General features: G+C 49.1%; 6 protein-coding genes across 6 annotated transcripts; 5 read left to right on the forward strand and 1 right to left on the reverse strand.

The window, feature by feature from the left end:
- Positions 1-201: 201 nt before the first annotated feature.
- Positions 202-5,780, forward strand: PC9H_001139 (uncharacterized protein; the record flags this gene model as incomplete). The annotated part of the gene is made up of 28 exons (XM_036770790.1): positions 202-303; positions 377-546; positions 598-712; positions 765-1,120; positions 1,171-1,298; positions 1,348-1,483; positions 1,549-1,573; positions 1,681-2,155; positions 2,206-2,294; positions 2,370-2,506; positions 2,620-2,703; positions 2,751-2,826; positions 2,880-3,159; positions 3,215-3,377; positions 3,428-3,444; positions 3,496-3,622; positions 3,683-3,736; positions 3,795-4,001; positions 4,069-4,094; positions 4,151-4,253; positions 4,305-4,423; positions 4,477-4,536; positions 4,593-4,599; positions 4,650-4,866; positions 4,919-5,044; positions 5,101-5,347; positions 5,469-5,581; positions 5,634-5,780. 28 exons carry the CDS (start codon positions 202-204, stop codon positions 5,778-5,780), a joined length of 3,906 nt encoding a protein of 1,301 aa, XP_036636635.1.
- Positions 5,781-6,039: 259 nt separating this feature from the next.
- CRM1_1 (Karyopherin transporter) lies at positions 6,040-10,038 on the forward strand (the record flags this gene model as incomplete). Its single annotated transcript, XM_036770791.1, has 15 exons — positions 6,040-6,045; positions 6,105-6,191; positions 6,248-6,349; positions 6,405-6,935; positions 6,992-7,546; positions 7,598-7,835; positions 7,890-8,099; positions 8,164-8,315; positions 8,368-8,472; positions 8,528-8,741; positions 8,794-9,023; positions 9,078-9,225; positions 9,284-9,385; positions 9,438-9,744; positions 9,807-10,038. 15 exons carry the CDS (start codon positions 6,040-6,042, stop codon positions 10,036-10,038), a joined length of 3,219 nt encoding a protein of 1,072 aa, XP_036636636.1.
- A 238-nt stretch (positions 10,039-10,276) lies between these two features.
- PC9H_001141 (uncharacterized protein) lies at positions 10,277-11,332 on the reverse strand (the record flags this gene model as incomplete). The annotated part of the gene is made up of 5 exons (XM_036770792.1): positions 10,277-10,553; positions 10,612-10,734; positions 10,785-10,812; positions 10,877-11,199; positions 11,265-11,332. The coding sequence occupies 5 exons, from the start codon at positions 11,330-11,332 to the stop codon at positions 10,277-10,279; spliced, it is 819 nt and encodes a 272-aa protein (XP_036636637.1).
- A 3,538-nt stretch (positions 11,333-14,870) lies between these two features.
- PC9H_001142 (uncharacterized protein) lies at positions 14,871-15,833 on the forward strand (the record flags this gene model as incomplete). Its single annotated transcript, XM_036770793.1, has 5 exons — positions 14,871-14,964; positions 15,012-15,094; positions 15,145-15,591; positions 15,645-15,727; positions 15,776-15,833. The coding sequence occupies 5 exons, from the start codon at positions 14,871-14,873 to the stop codon at positions 15,831-15,833; spliced, it is 765 nt and encodes a 254-aa protein (XP_036636638.1).
- A 960-nt stretch (positions 15,834-16,793) lies between these two features.
- On the forward strand, positions 16,794-19,166 carry CDC25 (cell division cycle- protein; the record flags this gene model as incomplete). The annotated part of the gene is made up of 4 exons (XM_036770794.1): positions 16,794-17,366; positions 17,431-18,261; positions 18,313-18,563; positions 18,614-19,166. 4 exons carry the CDS (start codon positions 16,794-16,796, stop codon positions 19,164-19,166), a joined length of 2,208 nt encoding a protein of 735 aa, XP_036636639.1.
- A 941-nt stretch (positions 19,167-20,107) lies between these two features.
- On the forward strand, positions 20,108-22,179 carry CCT1 (T-complex protein 1 subunit alpha; the record flags this gene model as incomplete). Its single annotated transcript, XM_036770795.1, has 8 exons — positions 20,108-20,186; positions 20,247-20,332; positions 20,399-20,736; positions 20,790-20,971; positions 21,028-21,154; positions 21,205-21,697; positions 21,755-22,079; positions 22,145-22,179. The coding sequence occupies 8 exons, from the start codon at positions 20,108-20,110 to the stop codon at positions 22,177-22,179; spliced, it is 1,665 nt and encodes a 554-aa protein (XP_036636640.1).
- Between the last annotated feature and the right edge of the window lie 257 nt (positions 22,180-22,436).

Here is a 22,436-nt window from a genome sequence, read left to right on the forward strand (position 1 = left end):
GATGCCCCAACATCACGCGATCCGATATTGGTATACCTTCTCTGGACGACCATCTCGGTTCTCTTCGTGGTGGCAATCGTGATTCCTCTGGGCATCCCGAGGGCGTATATTCCCATTAACCCGGACGACCCTAGTGAAGTCCCGGCTCCTGAACAAGTTTGCTCAATATTCTCATTCTTTATCTGGAGCTTCCTCGACCCGATGGTATTCCTTGCGTATAGGAACTCGCACCTGACGCGAGACCAACTGCCTATCTTAGCGGACAGCAACAAAGCTGTGAATCTTAGAGCAAAGATTTTCCCGGTAAGTGATATCACATATTTGCTGGGGACACCGATATTTATGTTTTACGTTTGTTCGACGTACCGCCTCGTAGTATTTAGATGCGTTCTATGTCTCTGCAAACAAGAATAAAGTGCGAAGTCGGCACATATTCTGGGGTATCATGGAAGCCCTTCGGAAAGACTATACTGTCCAGGCCTTGCTACTCGTGGTCCACGCTATTTTAGGATATGTTGCTCCTATTGGGTTGAACAGATTATTATTGTGAGCTTACTTGTAAGCGCTCATACGTTCTGGGTCTCACCAGGTTATTAGCTACATGGAAAGCGGTGGTCGCGACGCGTTCATGCGTCCATGGGTTTGGATAGCATGGCTATTCTGCGGTCCCATGATCAGTACAGTCCTGTTTCAGTATTATACGTTCCTGTCGGTACGTTACCTGATCTTCCAGGTGTACCAGTGGTGATTAACGGGACGTGTAGGCTACGAAGCGAGTATGGGCGGAATCACTCATCTCGCAGCTTGTCTTCGAGCATGCATTGCGCATTCGCGTCAAATCTGTGTCGCACTACGCTACCCCATCCCCTAGTAAACCCAGTTCTCCCACTCCAGAGGACCCCGAAACGTCAACTAGCACCGAGCCTGCCAAACCAGATAAATCAAATACTGAGGACACTGGGAGCAAGGAAGACGGGAATTTTATTGGAAAACTCACCAATCTCATGTCTACGGATACGTCTAACATCAGTGGCGCAGGGGATTTCCTGTTTCTGGTGGTATACATTCCTTTGCAGATGGCCTTCGGAATCCTCTTCCTTTACTTCGTGCTTGGTTGGAGGTGAGTAATCGCTTGTATTATCAGTATTCGGTCCTCATCGCCCGTTTCAGTGCATTTGTTGGCCTAGCTAGCATGGTACTACTTTTCCCGTTACCAGGTTATGTTGCCAGTCGTCTTCAAGGTGTTCAACAACAGCATATGAAGTCCACTGACGCCCGTGTCCAGAATGTCACTGAAGGTGGGATCTCTCCGATATTGCTGCTTTACGCCTCTGAAGCTAGTTTCAGCGTTGAGTGTCATTCGGATGATCAAGCTTCTAGGTTGGGAACGCAGGATGAACGATCGAATTAGAAGCACTCGTGAAGAAGAGCTCGCATGGTTGTGGAAGAGAAAAGTGCTCGGACTTGTCAATGTTTCCATCAAGTAGGAGGCTTCCACTGTCTTGCGACGATGCACTAATTTCTACAGCTTCGTCATCCCGATTATAGTCATGGTCGCCTCCTTCGCCACATTGTAAGTTTGTAATACTCCGTCCCCCGCCGTCACGTCACTTAATATCCTTTGCAGCGTAAGTCACTACCGTGTACATATTCCACTAGTAGGCTGACCCTGTCGGAAAGACGGTCGTCATGAAGCAAGACCTAAGCGCCTCCATAGTATTCAGCTCTATGACAGTGTTCGACATCCTAAGGGGCCAGCTTCACATGATCTCAAATACGCTGACGGTCGTCATCAAAGGCAAAGTATCTCTCGACAGAGTCAACGAATTCCTACACAAAGTCGTTCGCTTCCCCTTGGCACTCTTTGCGAGACTGACGAGCAGCCCATTTTCTCAGACTGAACTCTTGGACTCTTTTGCTGATGATGGGGAGCTCTCTGCCACGGTGATACCAGCCCCTCCAGTTGTCGGTTCTCAAGATGTGATCATACGTGAGGCGAGCTTTACGTGGGATGCCGAAAAACCAGTGCCAGGCCAATCAAGGCGCAATTTCGTCTTGAAGATTGACGGTGAAGTTCTATTCAAGCGGAACGGCATAAATGCTATCCTAGGCCCCACAGGATCGGGAAAGACTTCATTGTTGATGGCTCTCTTAGGTTAGTGTGTTCTTGGATGCTTTCGCGAATGGCTCATTAAAGGGGTATAGGGGAAATGCATTTTGTGCCATCTGGACCCAATTCCTTGTGTAACCTTCCCAGACAGGGCGGGGTGTCATATGCATGCCAGGAATCCTGGGTGCAGAACGAAACAATTCGAGTTGAGTCTTCGTCATCCGTCATAATTCACCACCAACCATTAACTCGGTTTTAGGAAAATATCGTGTTTGGGGCTGCTTTTGATGAAGTGCGGTATAAGAAAGTTCTTTATCAGTGTTGCCTGGAGCAAGACCTTAAGTTGTTCGAATCTGGAGACAACACTGAAGTCGGCGAGAAGGGCCTTACACTGAGGTTAGTTCCACTTGGATCAACGCGTAAAAAGCTTACTCGCCGTACTCTATAAGTGGTGGTCAAAAGGTTATCCTGCATTCTTCGCGGTTGGATTTTGGGAAAGCTGAATATAGATTCCAGGCACGAGTCACCCTCGCCCGAGCCATTTACTCTGACGCGGAGATTATTATACTGGACGACGTACTTTCGGCGCTAGAGTACGCAGCCAATTTAAGCTACTTTCTTGGCTAACACTCAGTTTCAGCGTTCATACAGCCAAATGGATCGTTGACAAATGTTTGCGGGGGGATCTTGTCCAAAATCGTACCGTAATTTTGGCCGTACGTAGCTCATCTTTCGTTGAACAACTTTCACTTGGTTGATCGTTGCTTAGACCCACAACGTAATGTTGACGGCCCCTGTCGCTCAATATGCTGTGACGCTTGGAGCAGATGGTCGAGTTGTTAGCAGGGGAGCACCATCGGCTGTCATCGCCGAGAGCCAGGAGACCCTCGCTGCAGATATTGTAGCCCAAGAGGACGCCCTCTTAGAGGCTGAGGCCATAGCGCCTAATGAGATGGAGGTCAAGCCAGATGGCGAAAGTCAACCAAGTGCCGGCGGAAAACTGATAGCAGAAGAGGAAATTGCCGTTGGACATGTTGAATGGCCTATACGTGAGTACACAGCCATCTAGTCCTCTCCAGCGAGGTAATCTGTTGCTTTTACAAGTCAAGAAGTACTTTGACAGTGTCGGGGGCAAATATCCCTTGCTTTTCTACGCTGTGCTTATTGGCGGTTACATTCTGAACCAAGCCATATTTACATTTTTGACTTGGTTTTTGGGTTTATGGGCCGCTCAGTATCAAATAAACCCGAATGTATCTCCGACATAGTGAGTGTGTCCGGTTGCCTCGACTGGTTTCGCCCTAATCGCGTCCTCAGCTATTTGACTCTATATGGTACGTAGACTTCTTGCAAGGGCTCCGTCTACTAAACCTCTGGAATCATAGGTTGTTTTGTTCTTGTTGCCCTCCTAATTTATGTCCTGTCCCAAATGGTATATATACGGGGCGCTATCAGGGCATCAAAAGAAATACATGCTCAACTTATCGATGCTGTTTTGGGGACTACACTCAGGTTTGTCTTTACCAAATAGTCCTGCTGCTTATTCTGACGGTCTTATATCAAGGTGGCTAGACACGACACCTACTTCGAGAGTAATTACAAGATGCACCCAAGATATGAAGTCCAGTACGTCTTGTCTCCTGTGCACAGCGAGAAGCCAATTCAAGAGTATTGTAGTCGATAGCTTTATCCCGCAGTATCTTGATATGCTCCTCGACATGGCTACAGATATGGTGATCAAGCTGGGCGTGATCATCATCTTCGCTCCGTTGTTCCTAGGGCCTAGCATCGTAATTGCCATCCTGGGGGGTTGGTTAGGACAAGTTTATATTGCTGCCCAGTTGCACGTACGAAGAGACATGTCCATCGCTAAAGCACCAGTCCTGGGACAGTGAGTACTCCAGGAGGTTGTACTGTCTTCGCTCATTGATTGTTACTAATCTCCGGGGCCCTTGCAGCCTGGGCGCCGCTATGGCAGGTCTAAGTTAGTCATATCCTTGGCCTTCCCCACATTGGGTTAATTACTCTTATTGCGTTTAGTTTCCGTCCGAGCCTATGGCGCTGAAGAAGCATTTAAGAACGAGTCGTTGACCCGTATTGACGTATACACTCGTGCGGCGGTCACTTGCTATAATCTCAATCGGTAGTGTCTTGACGGAATTTGTTCGGAACTCTAGCTAATGAAATGTCCTAGATGGTTATGCGTTCGTATCGAGCTTCTCGGCAATACATTCACAGCTACACTTGCGGCATATTTATTATACGGACCCCAAAAGGGAGCCAGCAATACGGGGTTCCTTCTAAACATGGCCGGTACGCTTCCTAGTTCATGCTCATTTCTTTGAGCCGACGTGTTTCCTTCCAAGTGGTCTTTACCGAAATTATCTTATGGTGGGTCCGTATATTCAACGAATTCGAGGTAGAGGGTACGTTCCCAAGCTCTGAGCGTCATTCATATCATGGTTTACACTGTGTAATGCAGGAAATAGGTACGCTCAACCGTATTTGTTGTGCCCCGGCTGAATAGATAACCTTCTAGCCTGGAGCGAGTACAACAATACATATGCATTGACCAGGAGCGGGGTTCAACGGAAAGTGGCAAACCGCCGGCATATTGGCCCGCCACCGGCGATCTCCACGTTGAAAATCTACGCTCAAGATATTCTGCAACTGGCCCAGTAGTGCTTGATGGACTAACTTTCCATATCAAAGGCGGCGAACGGGTTGGTGTTGTTGGCAGGACGGGCTCTGGGAAGGTATTTCAACTCCCTCAAATATATTAATCATGGCTCTGACCAATCTTGCCAGAGCACTTTAGCCCTGTCATTATTACGTGCCATTCCTGTGGATGGGTCTATGTATTTGGATGGAATACTAACGGACAGCATTAACCTCGATGCCTTGCGTTCTACTATCAGCATCATCCCACAAGTGGTATGTATCATAACATATTTCAACGTTTGGCATGTCATCTAATATACATCGTATAGCCTGACCTTCTCAGTGGCCCCCTGCGCCATAACCTTGACCCATTCTCCCAATACGATGACGCAGTGTTGAACGGTGCTCTCCGGGCCGCTGGGTTGTTTTCCCTCCAGAGTGATGAAGATGAGTCTAGAATCACCCTTGATACGATGCTGGGAAGCGGAGGGAACAATTTATCCGTCGGGCAGCGACAAATTATTGCTCTGGCAAGGGCTCTTCTTAGGCGTAGCAAGATATTGATCCTCGATGAAGGTGAGTCTCCGTAGGTCTATATGGTACTCTTGCTTACACCGACGCAACCGGCCAGCAACATCTGCTATCGGTACCTGGCTTTCTCGCCACGCCCATATAACGAAACTGACAAGGCATTTAGACCATAAAACAGACGAAATCATTCAGTCGTCAATACGACATGAACTTGGAAAGGACGTGACATTGATCACCATTGCCCATCGCTTGCAGACTATCATGGACGCCGATAAGATTGTTTGTCTGGTTCTTGACGCCACGATTACCTGGCTAACGAAGCTCATTGCAGATGGTTCTCGATGCCGGAAAGCTGGTTGAGTTTGGCACACCAGCTGACTTGCTCAGCGATGCTAAAGGGAAACTCCGTGCCTTAGTGGATGAATCTGGGGACAGAGAGAAGCTGATGGAAATGGCGCAACCCAAGGGCACTACATGAGCAGTTTATGTGATTGTGACATAGAAATAGAACTAACATTTTGAGACGACCTTACTTAACTGATCACCGGGAATCAATATACTTGTACTAGAGCTGGCTAGTGCGACAAGGGATCCTTTTGTGCTTCCCCCTGAGTACGGTCACATGATACTTTAATCTGATTAGGAGGGGCGTCGGCCCTGTGCCCAAATCTCCTCTCTTCTTGCCATTCATACTCTCACAGAACGCTTACCCTACAGAACTAACGTTAATTCTGGCGATGGAGGTACATCTGCCATTGATGCTGCTGATCGTGCTCATATATCTTACTTTCCGAATTGCTAGGCACTGCTCGACTTCTCGCGCGAGTTCGATGTCGGGCTCATGGATAATGTCGTGATGGCGCTGTACTCGGGAGGTGTACAGCAAGATGTAAGCTTCCTCCGCGATGCGCACGCATCCCTCTAATTAATCGGTGCACGGAACAGCAACAAATGGCCCAACAGATCTTGTCCCAGTTTCAGGAACATCCGGATGCATGGACGAGAGTACCAGAGATCATGGAGAAATCTAAATTTCCACAGGCCAAAGTGCGTTGGTTCTGTCTTCTTTAGGCGATAGGATCTAATACCCCTCTCTCTTCAGTTCATTGGTTTGCAGATCTTGGAGAAACTCGTGAACACTCGATGGAAATCATTGCCGGAAGCACAACGGCAAGGTATCCGAAATTTTGTCATTGGAACAACGATACAAGTTGCTTCAGACGAAGCCTCCATGCGAAAGGAGAAGACATATCTGGCCAAGTTAAACATTGCACTCGTTCAGATATTGAAGCAAGAATGGCCACACAACTGGCCTACATTCATCCCCGAACTTGTTGAATCATCCATGACCAACCTCACTCTTTGCGAGAACAACATGGCGATCCTGAAACTGCTCTCAGAAGAAATCTTCGATTTCTCAGCGGAACAGATGACCCAAAACAAAATCAAGAACCTCAAAAGCCAAATGTGCGGCGAATTCTCTGAAATCTTCAAGCTCTGTTCCGAAGTGCTCGAGAAAGCGCAGAAAGCTTCTTTGATCAAAGCGACTCTAGAGACTTTGCTACGCTTCTTGAACTGGATACCCCTCGGATACATCTTCGAAACCACAATTATCGACGTTCTCTTAACTAGAGTAAGTCATGTTTCCAGCCTGCAGTACGGCCACCGGCTAAATTCCCTAGTGAGTAGTTCCTAGAAGCCCCCGAATTTCGCAACGTCACTCTCAAATGTCTGGCCGAAATTGCCGCACTAAATGTAGGACCAGAATATGACCCTAAATTCGTCATACTATTCGCGATGGTCATGACTTCCGTCAACCGAATGATACCCCCGAGCACCGACATTGCACAAGCCTACGCTAATGCTGGTGATGCCGGCCAAGAGCTTGTCCTCAACCTCGCGCTCTTTCTTTGCAATTTTCTCTCCAACCATCTCAAAGCTGTCGAAGCCGAACAGAATCGTGACGTACTTCTCAACGCCCACCTTTACATGGTCAAAATATCGCAAGTGGACGAGCGCGAGGTTTACAAGATTTGTCTAGAGTACTGGCTGAGGCTTGTCACGGAGTTGTATGACGAACTACAAAGCCTACCCATCGGCGATTCTAGCCTTTTGATGGGCTTGAATCTGGATGGTGGTGCACCAGGCATGCTCAACGGTCTATCGCTGCGAAAGAACATTTATAGCGATGTTCTGTCGAATTTGAGACTGGTAGTCATCGGACGGATGGTGAAGCCGGAGGAGGTAAAATTTTCAATGTACCGCGTGGCTTAGATGCTAAATCGTTGCCTATAGGTCCTCATTGTTGAGAACGACGAAGGCGAGATCGTTCGAGAGTTCATGAAGGAGAGCGACACTATAGTGTTGTATAAATCCATGAGGGAGTTGCTGGTCTTCCTAACCCACTTGGACGTCGTGGACACAGAGAATATCATGACCGAGAAGTTGGCAAAGCAGGTGGACGGCTCTGAGTGGTCATGGAATAATCTGAACACGCTATGTTGGGCTATTGGCTCGATTTCTGGGGCCATGAGTACGCTAATCTTTCGTCCTTGAGGTCACTGACTCAAAGTCCTTATTTTAATAGACGAGGAGTCCGAAAAGCGATTTTTGGTTACTGTTATCAAGGAGCTTTTGGGCCTTACCGAGATGAAGCGCGGCAAGGACAACAAAGCTGTCGTTGCGTCAAATATCATGTACATCGTCGGACAATACCCACGTTTCCTCAAGGCTCATTGGAAGTTCCTCAAAACGGTGGTCAATAAACTATTTGAGTTCATGCACGAAACACATGAAGGTCGGTTGCTCGTCCCATCTCAAACTTCCAAACGCCCAACCTCCCCATTTAATTATTTGCACAGGTGTCCAGGATATGGCTTGCGATACGTTTATCAAGATTGCCCAGAAATGCAGAAGGCACTTTGTAATGCAGCAGTCTGGGGAGCAAGAGCCCTTTGTTGATGAGATCCTTCGACTACTTCATCGCATCACCGTAGATCTTTCGCCGCAGCAGGTTTGTCTCATCCTCATTGAAGCGTCCAGCCGTTAAAATATACTGTTCTCAGGTTCACACATTCTATGAAGCCGTTGGATACATGATATCTGCGCAACCCAACAAACCGCAGCAGGAGAAATTGATTGCCAAACTAATGGAACTACCCAACAATGCAGTACGCCGCATTTCCTTTCTTCGTGACTACCCGTCACGCTGACCATTTGATCCAGTGGGATTCTCTAATGGCTCAAGCCGCCCAAAACATGGACGTACTGTCAAGCGCGGAAAACATCAAGATTTTATCGAATGTTTTGAAAACAAACGTCTCCGCATGTACCTCCATCGGAAGTTTCTACCTTCCCCAAATAGGCAGAATCTTCCTGGATATGCTGGGGCTGTATAAGGCCGTTAGCGGTATCATCAGTGAAACTGTCGCAAAGGAAGGTCAGTAACTTCATATAGGCCTGGCCTTGCGGGTTGTCTCACTCTTGTTTAGGCTTAATCTCCACGAAGACACCGAAGATCCGACAACTTCGCACCGTTAAGAAGGAAATTCTAAGGTTAATGGAGACTTACATCAAGAAGGCGGAAGACCTCGATGCAGTTAACGCCAACTTCATCCCTCCACTCCTCGACGCCATCCTCGGCGACTACAATCGCAATGTACCCGCTGCTCGAGACGCTGAAGTACTGAACGTGATGGCTACCATTACTAACCGTTTGGGCGTAAGTTATTCGATTTGCCTCCTTCATTATTGTGTTCGACTAAACGCCTCCTAGCCGCTACTGACACCTCAAGTCCCTGCAATCCTCGATGCCGTCTTTGAACCGACGCTGAATATGATCAACCAAGACTTCGCCGAATTCCCAGAACATCGTGTTGGCTTCTTCAAGCTATTGCGTTCAATCAACCTCAATTGTTTCCCAGGTTCGTATATCTTGTCCGCTTACTCTCCTTGAAGCTTATGTGCATACGTTCTTTCTAGCCCTTCTATCTATTCCTCCGGCCCAGTTCAAACTGTTCATGGACAGTATCATCTGGGCCATCAAACACACCATGCGAGATATCGCTGACACTGGCCTTAATAGTAGGCATTCCTCGCAATCATGATATAACGACTGACTTATTGCTCACAACAGTCTGCCTTGAAGTCTTTGATAATTTCGCCGGTGCAGCGGATCCCGCCGTCAGCAATGCCTTCTTCCAGCAATACTTCCTAAGCGTCCTGCAAGATATATTCTTCGTGCTTACGGACACAGATCACAAGAGTGGTTTCAAACTTCAAAGTGTCCTTCTTGCTCGTATGTTCAACCTCGTCCAGACTGGGGTTGTTCAGGCGCCATTGTTCGATCCTGCAACGGCGGCCGATGCAAGCATGACGAACGCTGTGTTCCTGCGAGGTTATTGTGCGAACCTTCTACAAGGGGCCTTCCCCCACCTCCATCAGTGCGTTCTCCCATGCTCGTTTTGTCCAATCTCAGAATATGCACCCTTACTTCCATTTCCAGAACGCAAGTTGAAGCGTTCGTCGTTGGTCTCGGCGAATATCACAATGATATCAACCGATTCAAGCTCGCCCTTCGAGACTTCCTCATTCAACTCAAGGAGTTTGCTGGCGACAACGCCGAACTATATCTGGAAGAGAAGGAAGAAGAAGCACAGAGAAAAACGGAAGCCGCGATGCGCATTCCTGGAATGCTCAAGCCGTCGCAACTGGAGGATAGGGATGAGGATATATGATCTGAGGCACGGATGTCGCGAGGAGAAGTTCGCCTGTGATGTATTTGTAACGCCTTCTTGGCTGGCCCTTTTAATTCATTTTTGTAATAGCAGCACTTGTTCATTTCATCTTTCGGTACAGTAGTCCTCTTGTGATGATGCCTCGGTTCTACTAGCATTCAGGACTAATAGTAATGTAGAGTAAACAAATTGCGAAACCCTTAGCATCACGAAGAAAGTGAGTTGTATCTTGGTCGCACTAAGAACTAGCCGGAACGCTCTGCAAGAACGTGGACACGCTTTCAGCTACTACACCGTGCACCTTCGATGTCGGATGCAAGGCATCCATCCAGATAGTTTGACTAAACGGCTTCGAGTCGAAGCCGTACTTCTTGCGTTCGTTCAGGAATGCAGAGAATATTGAGTAGCTGGAGAATATCAATATCGTGGCGTCTGTGTGTCCTGACGAGAAGGTTTCCATGGTCTGCTTCAATTCTGTGTTCCAGGATTCGAATCTGCCGTCGTAATATTTCCCCCTGTAGGCTTCCAAGGGTCAGGCCATCATCCATTGCAAGACGGACAGTTAATCCAGACTCACCAGGAGAATTTTGAACGGGCGGTACGTCGATGAGCAGAAAGTTACGGGCCCCAGTCGCGTATAGCTGGTCGAGGAAATCGGCCAACGCGGTCAAGGACGGTTTCGGGTCACTGGAGTAACTGAAATGGTATCCCTTAGAACCCGAGCCTAGCTCTATGCTATTACTTACGCGCAATCATTGATACCGAACCAAAATACTTTTGATTATGAATGATGAGTCGATGAGTACGAGTGCAGCAAGCCGTGCGTAGATGCCCCTACCAAACAATGAGTCTTTGGGATCGATCTTCTTGGAGTAGTCACTTCGCAAGAAGCGTTCGACCTGATGGCGGACGCCCGAGTACGTAGCACCGCCGATTGCATAGTCGTAAGCTAACAACGGCGCAGCTAGATAAGCCTCATCTTGCTGGTCCGCCGTAGGATTGTATTTTGGGCCGGGAGCGTATTTGGTTAACAAGTGCCCTACCCAGTTGGGGAGATCTGGTTCGTTCCAAGTAAAGCCAGGCCACTCTGTCCCGAGGGGGAGGTTGGGTGTTGGCTCTGGGGTTTGGATCGCGTCCCTTACAGAACTATAGGAATCACCACTGATAGATAGGAATGTTGGTCAGGTATACGACATTCCTACTAGTAGCACTAGTTCACGACTCACAAGATAACCAAATTACGGATACTGCGAAACCCTTTCCAGGTGTCAGAAACTTGAATGACAACAGACATTATAGTTGTACGCTAAGGAGCCTTGCTTTCGCACAGATTTATTGATTCTCAGTGATATGATCTAACTCCGTCTCAAAACATCTAAATAACCCATCGATTGTTCAGACAGCGCTCTTGAGAGTTACGCCATGTCTATCAACTTCTCTCCGTCCGCGTGTTCATCGGCCAAGGCACGAAGCTTGCCTTTAGCATTGCCTACGGTTGAGCAAGGCGTCAAACGTTACAAACTCAATGAGCTTTCCGCCGTCGAGAACCATCTACAACGAACTCCATAAGCTACGGAATCATGGCGTCGAGAATTAGACATACCATGGGCAGTATGTGTTAAAGCGACTCGTAAGGCTCCATTCTGAGGCTCGGAGTAGCAGTATCAACGGAACGGCAGCTCGTAAATCCACACCCACGCATTGGTTATGGCAGAAGGGGACACCAAGGTCGAATAATATTGTGATTCAAGGTACTGCGTTGGCTCTAGTCGTGTTAATCTCCGTGGCTCCATCGGTGGCCATGAGTCCTTGATTATCACGCCATGGGGTTGAAGGATTGTAGGGGGGCTGGTCCTCATTTGCAGTATCGTCGCCGGGGTTAAAGACACCTTTTCTAAGGTGCATTGAAAATCCTCGACCCTTGTTCAGGAATAGAGATCCTCAAAAGAAATTATAGTCAGTGATTTAACCTTCTGCGTGCCGTCAGAATCATTGGTCCTTGGCTATTATTGCGTAGTCGTGGATCCAGAGCCTAAGCACGGGAGATGTTTTTGAAGGAAGGAGGGGCTGAAGAGCGAGGATTTGAAGTGGTCCTCAATGCAGCTACCGTAACAGCTTGGTCTCGAGCCTTCTGGAGCGCTGCAGTGCATCGCCAACGAAATTCCACGGTTAAATAATCCCTCGGATGCGACAGAAATAAACCAGCCAGCCCCTCTCACCTTTCGCTATGACCCAAAGGCATATCAAATTTGTGACAAAGGCTTCTCGTCCTCCGGAACGTTTCGTACACACAAGGCCTTGCCATGAGATTTCGAGGAGGCGAAGAGCTTGAAGAGGTGGTGGAAAGGAGAGAACGAGCGGACTTGGGGGAAATTGCCACACTGAGTTACGAGTTGTTTGTATGGGTCTCACCACGACCATAGTGGTTCCCAAAATCTCTTCGAGGATCGCTGGCATCGTTTCCACGCATGGATGCCGACATGAAAATTCGCTTCGACTGGGCCATTCCTTCAAAGTTGCCACACAATACTTCCATTTCTTGAATAAATCTTGAATCTTGACTTGACACCACTTTTCTACCGTTGAATAATAGGCCGGACTGGAGGATTTGCTGCTACTAGGTGTTGATGCTTGTACGGATAATTTGATTCTTGTCCTTGGGTGCTTATTGACCGTACAACCTTGGATCGGGTCAATTCTTGAAGCTTGACCACTGGAAGCACCATCTCAGCTCTCACAAGATACTCACCGCAGGCTTGGACTTCTTGGTACCAGACCGTGACATAGAAGGATGCTCTCCTAGCATGGTGGATCAATAAGGGTTCTTGAAGGCTGCGACGTCCATTGCGAGCGAGGTACGTTCGCGTCCAATTTGCCCGCCCTTCGATTCATTTCTTGCCAAAATTTGCCAGAGCATTCAGTGGTCGGTCCAACATCAGGCCAGTGCAGTAGCCAGCTAGCCTTGGAGGGGAGCCAGCCCAACGGCCTGATCTTGAGTTTCGAGTTTCACGCGAAACGAAAATCATCGAGTCAAACGTTCAGCTGGCCGAGTCTCACAGTTCAGGTGTGTCGCGTCAGTCATCTTGGTCTTCATTCTTGATTGTTGAATGTTGTTGAAGGGAAGGTCACTGGATTCCAACGGTGCTGTCTTTCTTGAATTCTTCTTAAGTAAATGTGGGCGACCAGAGTTGAAGCAAGCAGTAAGTTGCAAAGAGTCTTTTGAGGTAGGCCATGTCTCAGTACTTCTCTGGTGCGTTATGTTGACTAGAATTCAGCAGTTAGTATTCAATGTTGGTGGGTCGTTGGAAGGAACTCATCCCCGACCAAACGCAATTATGCGTCACATTGCGTGACAATCACCGGCGCGCTTGCCTATTTCGGATAACGGCGGCACGATGCTCGGGATCGTCGCTTCGGTTTACATGATGTGACTCGAGCAAGAGTTCTAGAAGGGTGGGTTGGGCTATAATGCAAATGAGGTGCCAGTCTGAAAGCTGAGGATCCTCGCTCGACTATCGTCCTGAAGCATCGAGTTCGAGTTTGGTGTTGCATCCCTAGTCGTATCTCGACGGAAACGTGGGGGATCACTCAGTGAGAGTTTGGCAGGCTGTTTGCAGTATGTTCGATGGATGGATGTCGCGAAGCGGGAGGAGGGACGAGGTGTCGCCTTCTTTGATCGAGCTGGACATGAAGTGCCGTGAAGCGGTAACTTGGAAGGTTCCAAAACCGGGGAACTTCTCTTGACTGAATTCGGCCATTTTCTCGGCAACTACCCAGCGCAATTCAGGAAAATAGCGGCTTCGAGACCCGCTGTCCCTCTCCCTCTTTCTTCTATACTACGACCCCCCCCCACCGCTCCTTCTTTCCCTTCACCTTTCTTTCCAGATGCCTATGCCATCAGTCTTCCCCCGCTCGCGTAATGGAGGCAGCCATATGTACGCGCCATCCATTGGCCAGGTCCTCGATTCGTACAACCTGTCGCAGTTACGTGCTTCTACCCGCTCAAAAGTCTTTTCGCGGTACCATCCGTATCCCTGCTATACGGACCGTGTTTCCTGTGACCCTTTGATGGTGAGTTGGCTCAATCTTAGCTTGTCGCCAATACCAGTGCCAATATAACATGGAATCAGCAAACTATTGATGAGCGCGACGAACCTCCTGCTTACCAGGTAGCTACTGGTACCCACTACGTCTGGACCTTCGCTTATAGAAACGTGTAGGATGCTCGGAGACAGGTTGCACCATACCGGCCTCGCAACGGTGTAGGCTATGGTCAGCGTCAAGGCTTCGCTCATAAGACCAACGCTGCGTGAGTTCTCCCCCAGTTTTTTCTTCCACTACAACCGCAACAATCCTTCATAGAGCTTGAAAGCCCATCGTTTGCCGTCAACACTGTATATTCAAAGATTTGATGAAGAGATGAATCTTCGTACGTCGACTGCCTTGAAATTCAGTGGTGAAGACTTTGGGCTGACATGGCTCTACGGTCTCGCCTAGTTGTGAATGACTCCCCGCTTTTGTTGGTTCGAAGCCTCGCCTTGCTGAATAAAACAAATACAACCCGATCCGGCGGCATCTACTATCTACTCCCGCTGCTGTGCAGGAGAATGCCTACCTACGGACTCTATCTATCCCCATGTCATGAGCCCCTCGTTTATAATTGTACTTAGTATCTACAAGAACACTAGAGGTCTCGCTTTCTCCAATTTGTCCAACATCCAACGTCGACGAAAAAAGGCGAGTTGTCGGCAGTAGAAGCCCCTGATTGTATTGGTCCGAAAAGGATATAAGTAGGGGCATATTTAGGAAAGTGATAGTCGTGTCGCTTCAAGATGGCCTCCCCCATCCATGATGTTATCATGCTGTTTGGAGACTCTATTACGCAAGGAGGTTGGCAGAACGGTGGTTTTGGACATCGCTTAGATGGTCAGCGTTATTATCGCACGAGAATCGACGTTTACCTTCCTCGCCAGATGCCTACTCCAGAAAGTTCGACGTACTAAACAGAGGTTTGGCGGGATACAATACGGACTGGGCTTTACCTGTATTCCGGCAGGCAAGTCCCCCTTGCTTATTTACACAGTAGGAGGCCAACAATCAGATCAGTATCTCGCGACGGTCGATGAGCGGAAACACGCTCCCCGTATAAGGCTCCTCACGATCTGGTTCGGCGCAAATGATGCTTGCATAAAGCCCTCGCCGCAGCATGTCCCCCTTGACAAGTTCACTGAAAATATCAGGGCAATAGTGCAAATGATCACATCACCCTCGTCGGGATACTACTCTCCGGACACCAAGATCATACTGATCACCCCGCCGCCGGTAAATACTATACAGCGTAGTGCTGACCTTTCATCGCGCAACCCCCCGCTTGCGCTCGATAGGAAGTTTGACGTTACGAAACTGTATGCGGACGCCGTCAAGTCCGTTGCTGGCGAAGAGAAGGTTGCATTACTAGACGTGTGGACGATATTCTGGGAAGCTGCTGGGTCGGAAGCGGCGCTGAGCAAGTATCTATCCGACGGTCTGCATCCGAGTGCATTGGGATATGATGTGCGTGTCATGATTTTGTCTGCCTGCAGAGGAATACTGATCAATTGACGAAGTTGGTGTATGATGGTCTTGTCTCAACGATTGCCAGAGAATATCCAGAACTCCACTACGAGAAAATCAAGCCTCTGTTCCCTCTGTGAGTGTGTGGATATTTGAACAGTTCGTGGACTGAATGTATTTCAAGTTGGGCGGACATCGACTGGGCCAACCCAGGTCCTGGTCTCGTAGCGTCTAAGATCTAAACAGCTGTAGAATACGTAGATTGCTGTGGGTTCTCCCTCGTTTCTGCATAAAGTGACTGCTTCACTGAATCCTTAGGAGGACTTCAGGAGTGGGAAGTAAGTATGTCGGACCGACATTGACAGGAGCAATGGTTAAGTAAGCCACGCGGTCACGTGGGTTTGGTTCGAGTACGAAGGAGCCTGAAATGGAGCAGCAGAGTTGTCCTTTGTTCGCGACCATCAACGTTCAGTTGGGCGACCAGTCGACCTCCCTCCCCCCCGAGCGGTACCACCCATTCTCTCGCGTTTTCTCAATGTACGCGGGCGAGCTTCTTGATGGCGAGGATTGATGGCTAACCTATTACGGCAGTACGGCCACAGCGTGGACCCACAACTGTCCACAACAGGCCTGGTTGCTTTCCTTTCCCAGTTGAACCAACAATTCTTCGTGAGAATTTCCTCTGCGCGCTCTTGAACCTTTGCCTTGTTGCCCCTCTACTTGTGCACTTTTGGTTCTGACCACTTGTTCTGTTCCAGGCGCGGCCTCCTCCGTCAACACACTCCTTCGTCGAGGTGAGCACTTGCCCGCGTTTTATTATCAGTGATGCTTCGCGGCGTGTTCGGCGGCAGAACAATGTGTGGGTGCGGTTCGAAGTGGATGTGGCCATATTGGTACCTCCCATATCGAGGGAACAATGGACGGGCCACCCCCCGAATTTCAACTTTCTCGGAGCGGGTGCCATGAACCAGGGACTAACTTCATTGTAGTAGAGCTCAACCCTTAAGCCACGGAACTCTGGTTGGACCATCTCACTTGGTGCGTATATAACTTGGAACTTTGTTCGAATTTGCTAACCAACTCCCTTCTGTACCACTACCTGTACACTCGAACTCCCGCGCATCTCCCAAACGGATACACGCTTTCTCGCCGCCCAACACTCAACATTGTAACCGACTACGTAACGCCTTGTTGACGATCACATGTCATTCCTACGCCGTATCATAGACTCCACCCACCCTTACAAGAAACAGAAGAGAAACCCAAGACCCGATAACGACGACGCATCACTCGACATGCCTGCTCTATTCACTCAATCGAAACCTTTCTTCCTCAACGTGCCACCCGCCTCACGTCAATCCAGCGTCCGGAGCTCTCGTCTCGCTGATGATATAGATAACTTCCTATCTTCCGACTTGGAGCTTTCCTTCGCGTCGACGGTGTCGCTTCACTCGCCCCCTCGGGACCCGCTCTCGCTGACTCCCGAAAGCGATGATTCAGTTGTACCCATGGACATCTCCCCCGCGCCCCCGCCGAAACCAGTTGGGAAAGATGGCAGCAAGCCTTCGCGCCCTCGGGCTTTCACTAGCGCCGCGCGGTTGTTCGGGCGCGATATGAGTAACAACGCGTCGAGTACGCCTCAACTTGCCCCTCCCCCTGTATCCAAACAAGGCTCCATCAACTCAAGCTCGAAACGCACTCAAAGAGCTGCTCTACCGATGGAATGGTTATCCCGCCCACAGGTAGCTGATTCGAATGAAAATCTATCACAACCAGTACGTTATTTTGGTCGTTTTGAAGTTGACCAACGGGCATTAATGAAATTTCTTCCGCTGTCAGCCGCTGACAATTCCGACCTCTCCAGGAGACGCAATGGATGTTGACTCGGACCCTCCTCTTCCCATGCCATCCGCCACCTTCTCTGTCATGCCCCATACCGCGGCGCCCACTGTGACCTCCTTCAACAATCTGTTCTTTGACACCGTGTCGCCTCGCCGTTCGTTTGAGTCGCCCGCTAAACCTCAACACAAGAAGCGCAGGTCAGCCTCCCCCGAGCCTACTCGCTACAACGAGTTCGACATCTCGTCATCGCCGGCCCCGTCCTCCCCTTCTCAAGCCAAATTTGAGCGAATGCAAGGTAATTCATTGCTTGCGCGCTTCAATAGCAAGCCTACTTTGGAGGGCCTTGGTGCGCCGTCTGCGAATGGTTTGAAGCGTCCGCGTCGTCCCGCTCTGTCCGCTATGATTCAGCCCTCCGACGCTGGTGTGCGATCAGCTTTCCCCGTGTTGAATGAACCGACGCAAGAAGACATAGATCCCAGGCACCTACCCCCTACCTTGCCACCTACTCGCAGAGCCGTGTCTGCGCTCTTGCCCCCTAAAGGCTTCGGAGACTTTTCATCTGATGAAGGCTCCTTCGACGGGCCCGATATGTCTTCACCCGCTCAAGCGTATGCTAAACGCCAGCAAGTGAAGACAATTCGTCGTTGTGATGGCACGGACGACTTCCGTCCCTTGACAGGTGCGACGGCAATGGTGATGAGGGAGAGCCCCTCTTCCAGGTTTGCTGGTATGGGTCTACCTGGGTTCGGTGACAACGAAGCTCATGGTAAGATCTTACCTTGTCATCGCGTTGCGGATGACGGCTTGATGAGAATCACGCCCCAGACGGTGAGTAGCGCTCGAAGCACGTTTTGTGTATGTTGCTCAGTTGTTTCCTAGTTGGACGCTGTTTTGGACGGTTCGTTCAACGACAAGATTCGCGACTTTTACATTATCGATTGTCGGTTCGATTACGAATACAACGGTGGTCATGTACCTGGCGCTGTCAACATGAACACCACTTCTGCGGTGGAAGAGATGCTCTTGGGCGTTGGTGTGCCCAAGCCAAAGGCGTCTGTCAGCGGCGATGCTCAGAAGAAGACCATTCTTATCTTCCATTGCGAATTTAGCATGAAGCGAGCCCCCACATTGTGCGTTGTTCTCCTCTTTTCCCCTGCATAGTCTAAACAACGGTGCGTAGTGCAAAGCACTTACGCGCGAAAGATCGTGCAATGAACAACCACAACTACCCGAAGATCCACTACCCCGAAGTTTATATTCTTGAAGGTGGTTATTGTCGCTACTTTGAGGCCTCTGGCTTCCGATGCCAGCCACCAGCATATGTACGCATGGACGATCCTGATCATGCTACTTCCCGCCGCGAAGACCTTGACCAGTTCCGCAAAACAAAGTTCGGCCGTCACAAGTCATATACTTACGGCGATGGCGTCAAGTTGACTGCTGGTTCCAACCCTCCCGCTCAGCCAAAGAGAAATACGGTACCTAGTGCTGGCCCTACCACTCTCTTTGCGGCCGCTAATGCCGCACGAACTCGTCGTGGGACACTCGGCGGTTTATCTACGCTCGCCGAGGATACGGACAAGACCATCGACACTGATGACGAAGATACCGACATTGGTGATAGTCCCTGCCCCCCACCAAACAAAGGCATGGCTTCCAAATTGAAGATGCCTCTCCGCAGGACGCTTATTCGCGCTGAGACCTATGGTCCCACTGGTATGTCTTATTGTTAAGTTGGAACAAAACCCCGTTGGAACAAAACCCCCTACGCCAAATCCTGCATGAATCGCTTAAACCATACGCTATCATGTCATCTCAACGCTTCCACCACGGCATCTTACTTCGCGCAACGTTCATCATGTTCACCCTTACGCTTTGCATGTCCACTCCTTGTCCACCACGCTCATTTGCAACGAAACTCCTCTATCGCCGAGAATACGGGTTCATCGCCGGATGGCAGTTGCCTCTATCTCGAAATCTCGCGGCTCTAATCTTCGAACAAATCAAACACAAACTAAGCATTCGCATTGTCCAAGAGTATGGCCCTCAAAAGCAATAACTCAAACATGGTCGACCTCTACAGGCCCGCATATCAAATGTGCTTCTAACAATCACGCAACATATGTATAAACCCATCTCTGTTCCCTTCCTCTCCATCTCCCCTCTATTTATACGATCTTCGGACTCGGCCTCGTGTCTTCTCTTTCCACTGCCTTTCCATCATTGCCTCCCATCGTCGCGGTTTTTTGAACCTTATCGCTTGATAGCGCTTTCTTTTTCCCGAATACAGCAAGACATGTTGATACTGTCTGTTTTCTTCTCTTTCTTGATTGTTGCATCCGTGCACTTGTTATGGCGCTTCGACTTCGGTAGTATATACTTCGCTATTCGATTGTTTTCGCGCAACATTATTTTTTCCATTATGAATGACTTCACCCTGGACGGGATATGTGGTTTCGATATGTGAAGATGGTTTATTTAAGACTTCCAATAGTCATGATATCCTTTTTTCACCCCGTACGATGGACTGGTAGCTCCCGAATATATTTTTGTCTCCCAACTGCATCAGACTCAACGTCCGAAGCCCCTGAGATCATATTCTAACGCGTTTAGCGCCCCAGATTTCTTGGTTCTGTACGGTTTCGTCTCATCACCATCGTGAACCTGCTCAGCTATGTTTCAACGTGATCCTCGAGCTGGCGCGTTCCTTGGAGGCGATCGCGTCTCCGGGCAAGATATTCGCGATCAAAATGGTCTGTCGTGTCTTTGTCCGCGATCTGATAGAAAGTCTGAGATGCCAACTTGGAATCCAGTATTGGCTGCTCAGACGATCGCAAACGTTGTGAAGAGTTCTCTTGGGCCGCTGGGCCTAGACAAAATGCTGGTTGATAATATTGGAGTGCGTATACTGTTGGTTATTGATACGATGATGTTGGCGTCTCTAATTCCTCGAACGCGCGCGCAGGAGGTCACAATATCCAACGATGGCGCGACTATTCTTTCATTGTTATCCGTAGAGCATCCTGCCGGCCGTATATTCGTGGACCTTGCTCAAAAACAGGACAAAGAAGTTGGGGATGGAACGACATCGGTAGTCATCATCGCTGCTGAACTCCTGCGACGCGCGAACGAACTCGTCAAGGCAAGGATCCATCCCACTACTATCATCACGGGATACCGTCTTGCATGCCGAGAGGCTGTCAAGTTTATGCAGGATCAACTGAGTGTTAAGGTGGACTCGCTGGGAAAAGAGGCGTTGATTAATGCTGCGAAGACGAGTATGTCGAGCAAGATCATTGGAAAGTGAGTATAACATCGTGAATTGTTATTGTGGAATATACTAACGATTCACGAAGCGATGATGATTTGTTTGCCCCGATGGCAGTCGATGCTATGCTGGCCGTGAAGACGATTAACATGAGAGGGGATATCAAGTATCCCGTAAAGGCTGTCAACGTCCTAAAAGCCCATGGAAAGAGTGCAAGAGAATCCATCTTCGTTCATGGATATGCTCTCAACTGCACTGTTGCTAGTCAAGGTATGTTATGGGATACTTCACACGTTCGCACTCAGTCTCAAGATTTTATGCGCTAGCCATGAAGAAGCGGATAACAGGAGCTAAGATTGCTTGCCTCGATATTAACCTACAAAAAGCACGCATGCAACTTGGTGTTCAAATCCTCGTTGACGATCCGAATCAACTCGAGGAAATCCGAAAACGGTTAGTTGCACATACTTCGTGTGGTTTTGAGATCCTCATGTAGTCTGTAGCGAGGCGGAAATAACGCTCGAGCGCATTCGAAAAATATTGGCAGCGGGTGCCAACGTTGTTCTTACAACTAAAGGCATAGACGATCTCTGCCTGAAGGAGTTCGTGGAGGCTGGTGCCATGGCTGTCCGACGGTGCAGAAAGGAGGATCTACGACGGATCGCAAAGGCCACCGGTGGAACTCTTATCTCCAGTCTTGCCAATCTAGAGGGAGAAGAGACATATGAAGCTAGTTATCTCGGCACAGCGGACGAAGTCGTTCAAGAGCGGATATCTGACGATGAGCTCATCTTGGTCAAGGGAACGAAAGTGGTTCGCTCTTCGTCGATAGTCCTCCGAGGAGCAAACGACTACATGTTAGACGAGATGGAGCGTGCATTACATGATACTTTATCTGTCATCAAGCGCACCCTCGAAAGCGGATCGGTAGTTCCAGGCGGAGGTGCTGTCGAGTCGGCTCTTAGCATCTACCTTGAGAACTTTGCCACCACTTTGGTAATACTTCCTCTGTACGTCTGTCGGGCGCGTTTTTGACAAACAAGGACTTTATAGGGTTCACGGGAGCAACTGGCCATCGCCGAATTCGCTAGCGCGCTGTTATCCATCCCCAAACAGCTTGCAGTCAACGCTGCCAAAGACTCAACCGAGCTGGTTGCGAAACTTCGTTCCTATCACAGCGCCGCTCAGAACGCACCCCCCGGGGATCCGACGAAGCTATTGCTCAGATACGGACTTGACTTGATGAATGGTGAAGTTCGCGACAATGTCACCGCCGGTGTTCTGGAGCCTACCATGAGCAAGGTTCGCAGTCTCAAGTCGGCATACGAAGCTGCTGTTTCTCTGCTCCGAATCGACGATGCGATCCAATGCGCGCCTGGTTAGTGAAACTTTCTTTGATGGAAACATGATATTAACGGCACCACATTCTCCCATGCCATATAGAACCGAAGAATGACCCGGACCCCCATGGTCACTAAGTGACTAGTCTCACGAGTATATACACAGACGAGATGTACATACACAAAATGCAATCTAATATCACCGTCGACACGAACACGACAACTCGGATTTGCTTCGGATACTCCTTTGTTGTTTGTACCGAGTTCCGCGTTCCTTTCATAATGGATTTGGATTCCAGTTGTGGCATGTGCCAGCGTCAAGTGACGCGTCGTGATCACGTGGTGTGTGACAATTTCAACACTTCATTTCGGCCTTGTAAACACTCCCTTTTAAA

The sequence above is a fragment of the Pleurotus ostreatus genome (assembly GCF_014466165.1).
Source record: "Pleurotus ostreatus strain PC9 chromosome Unknown scaffold_1, whole genome shotgun sequence".
NCBI lineage: Eukaryota > Fungi > Basidiomycota > Agaricomycetes > Agaricales > Pleurotaceae > Pleurotus > Pleurotus ostreatus.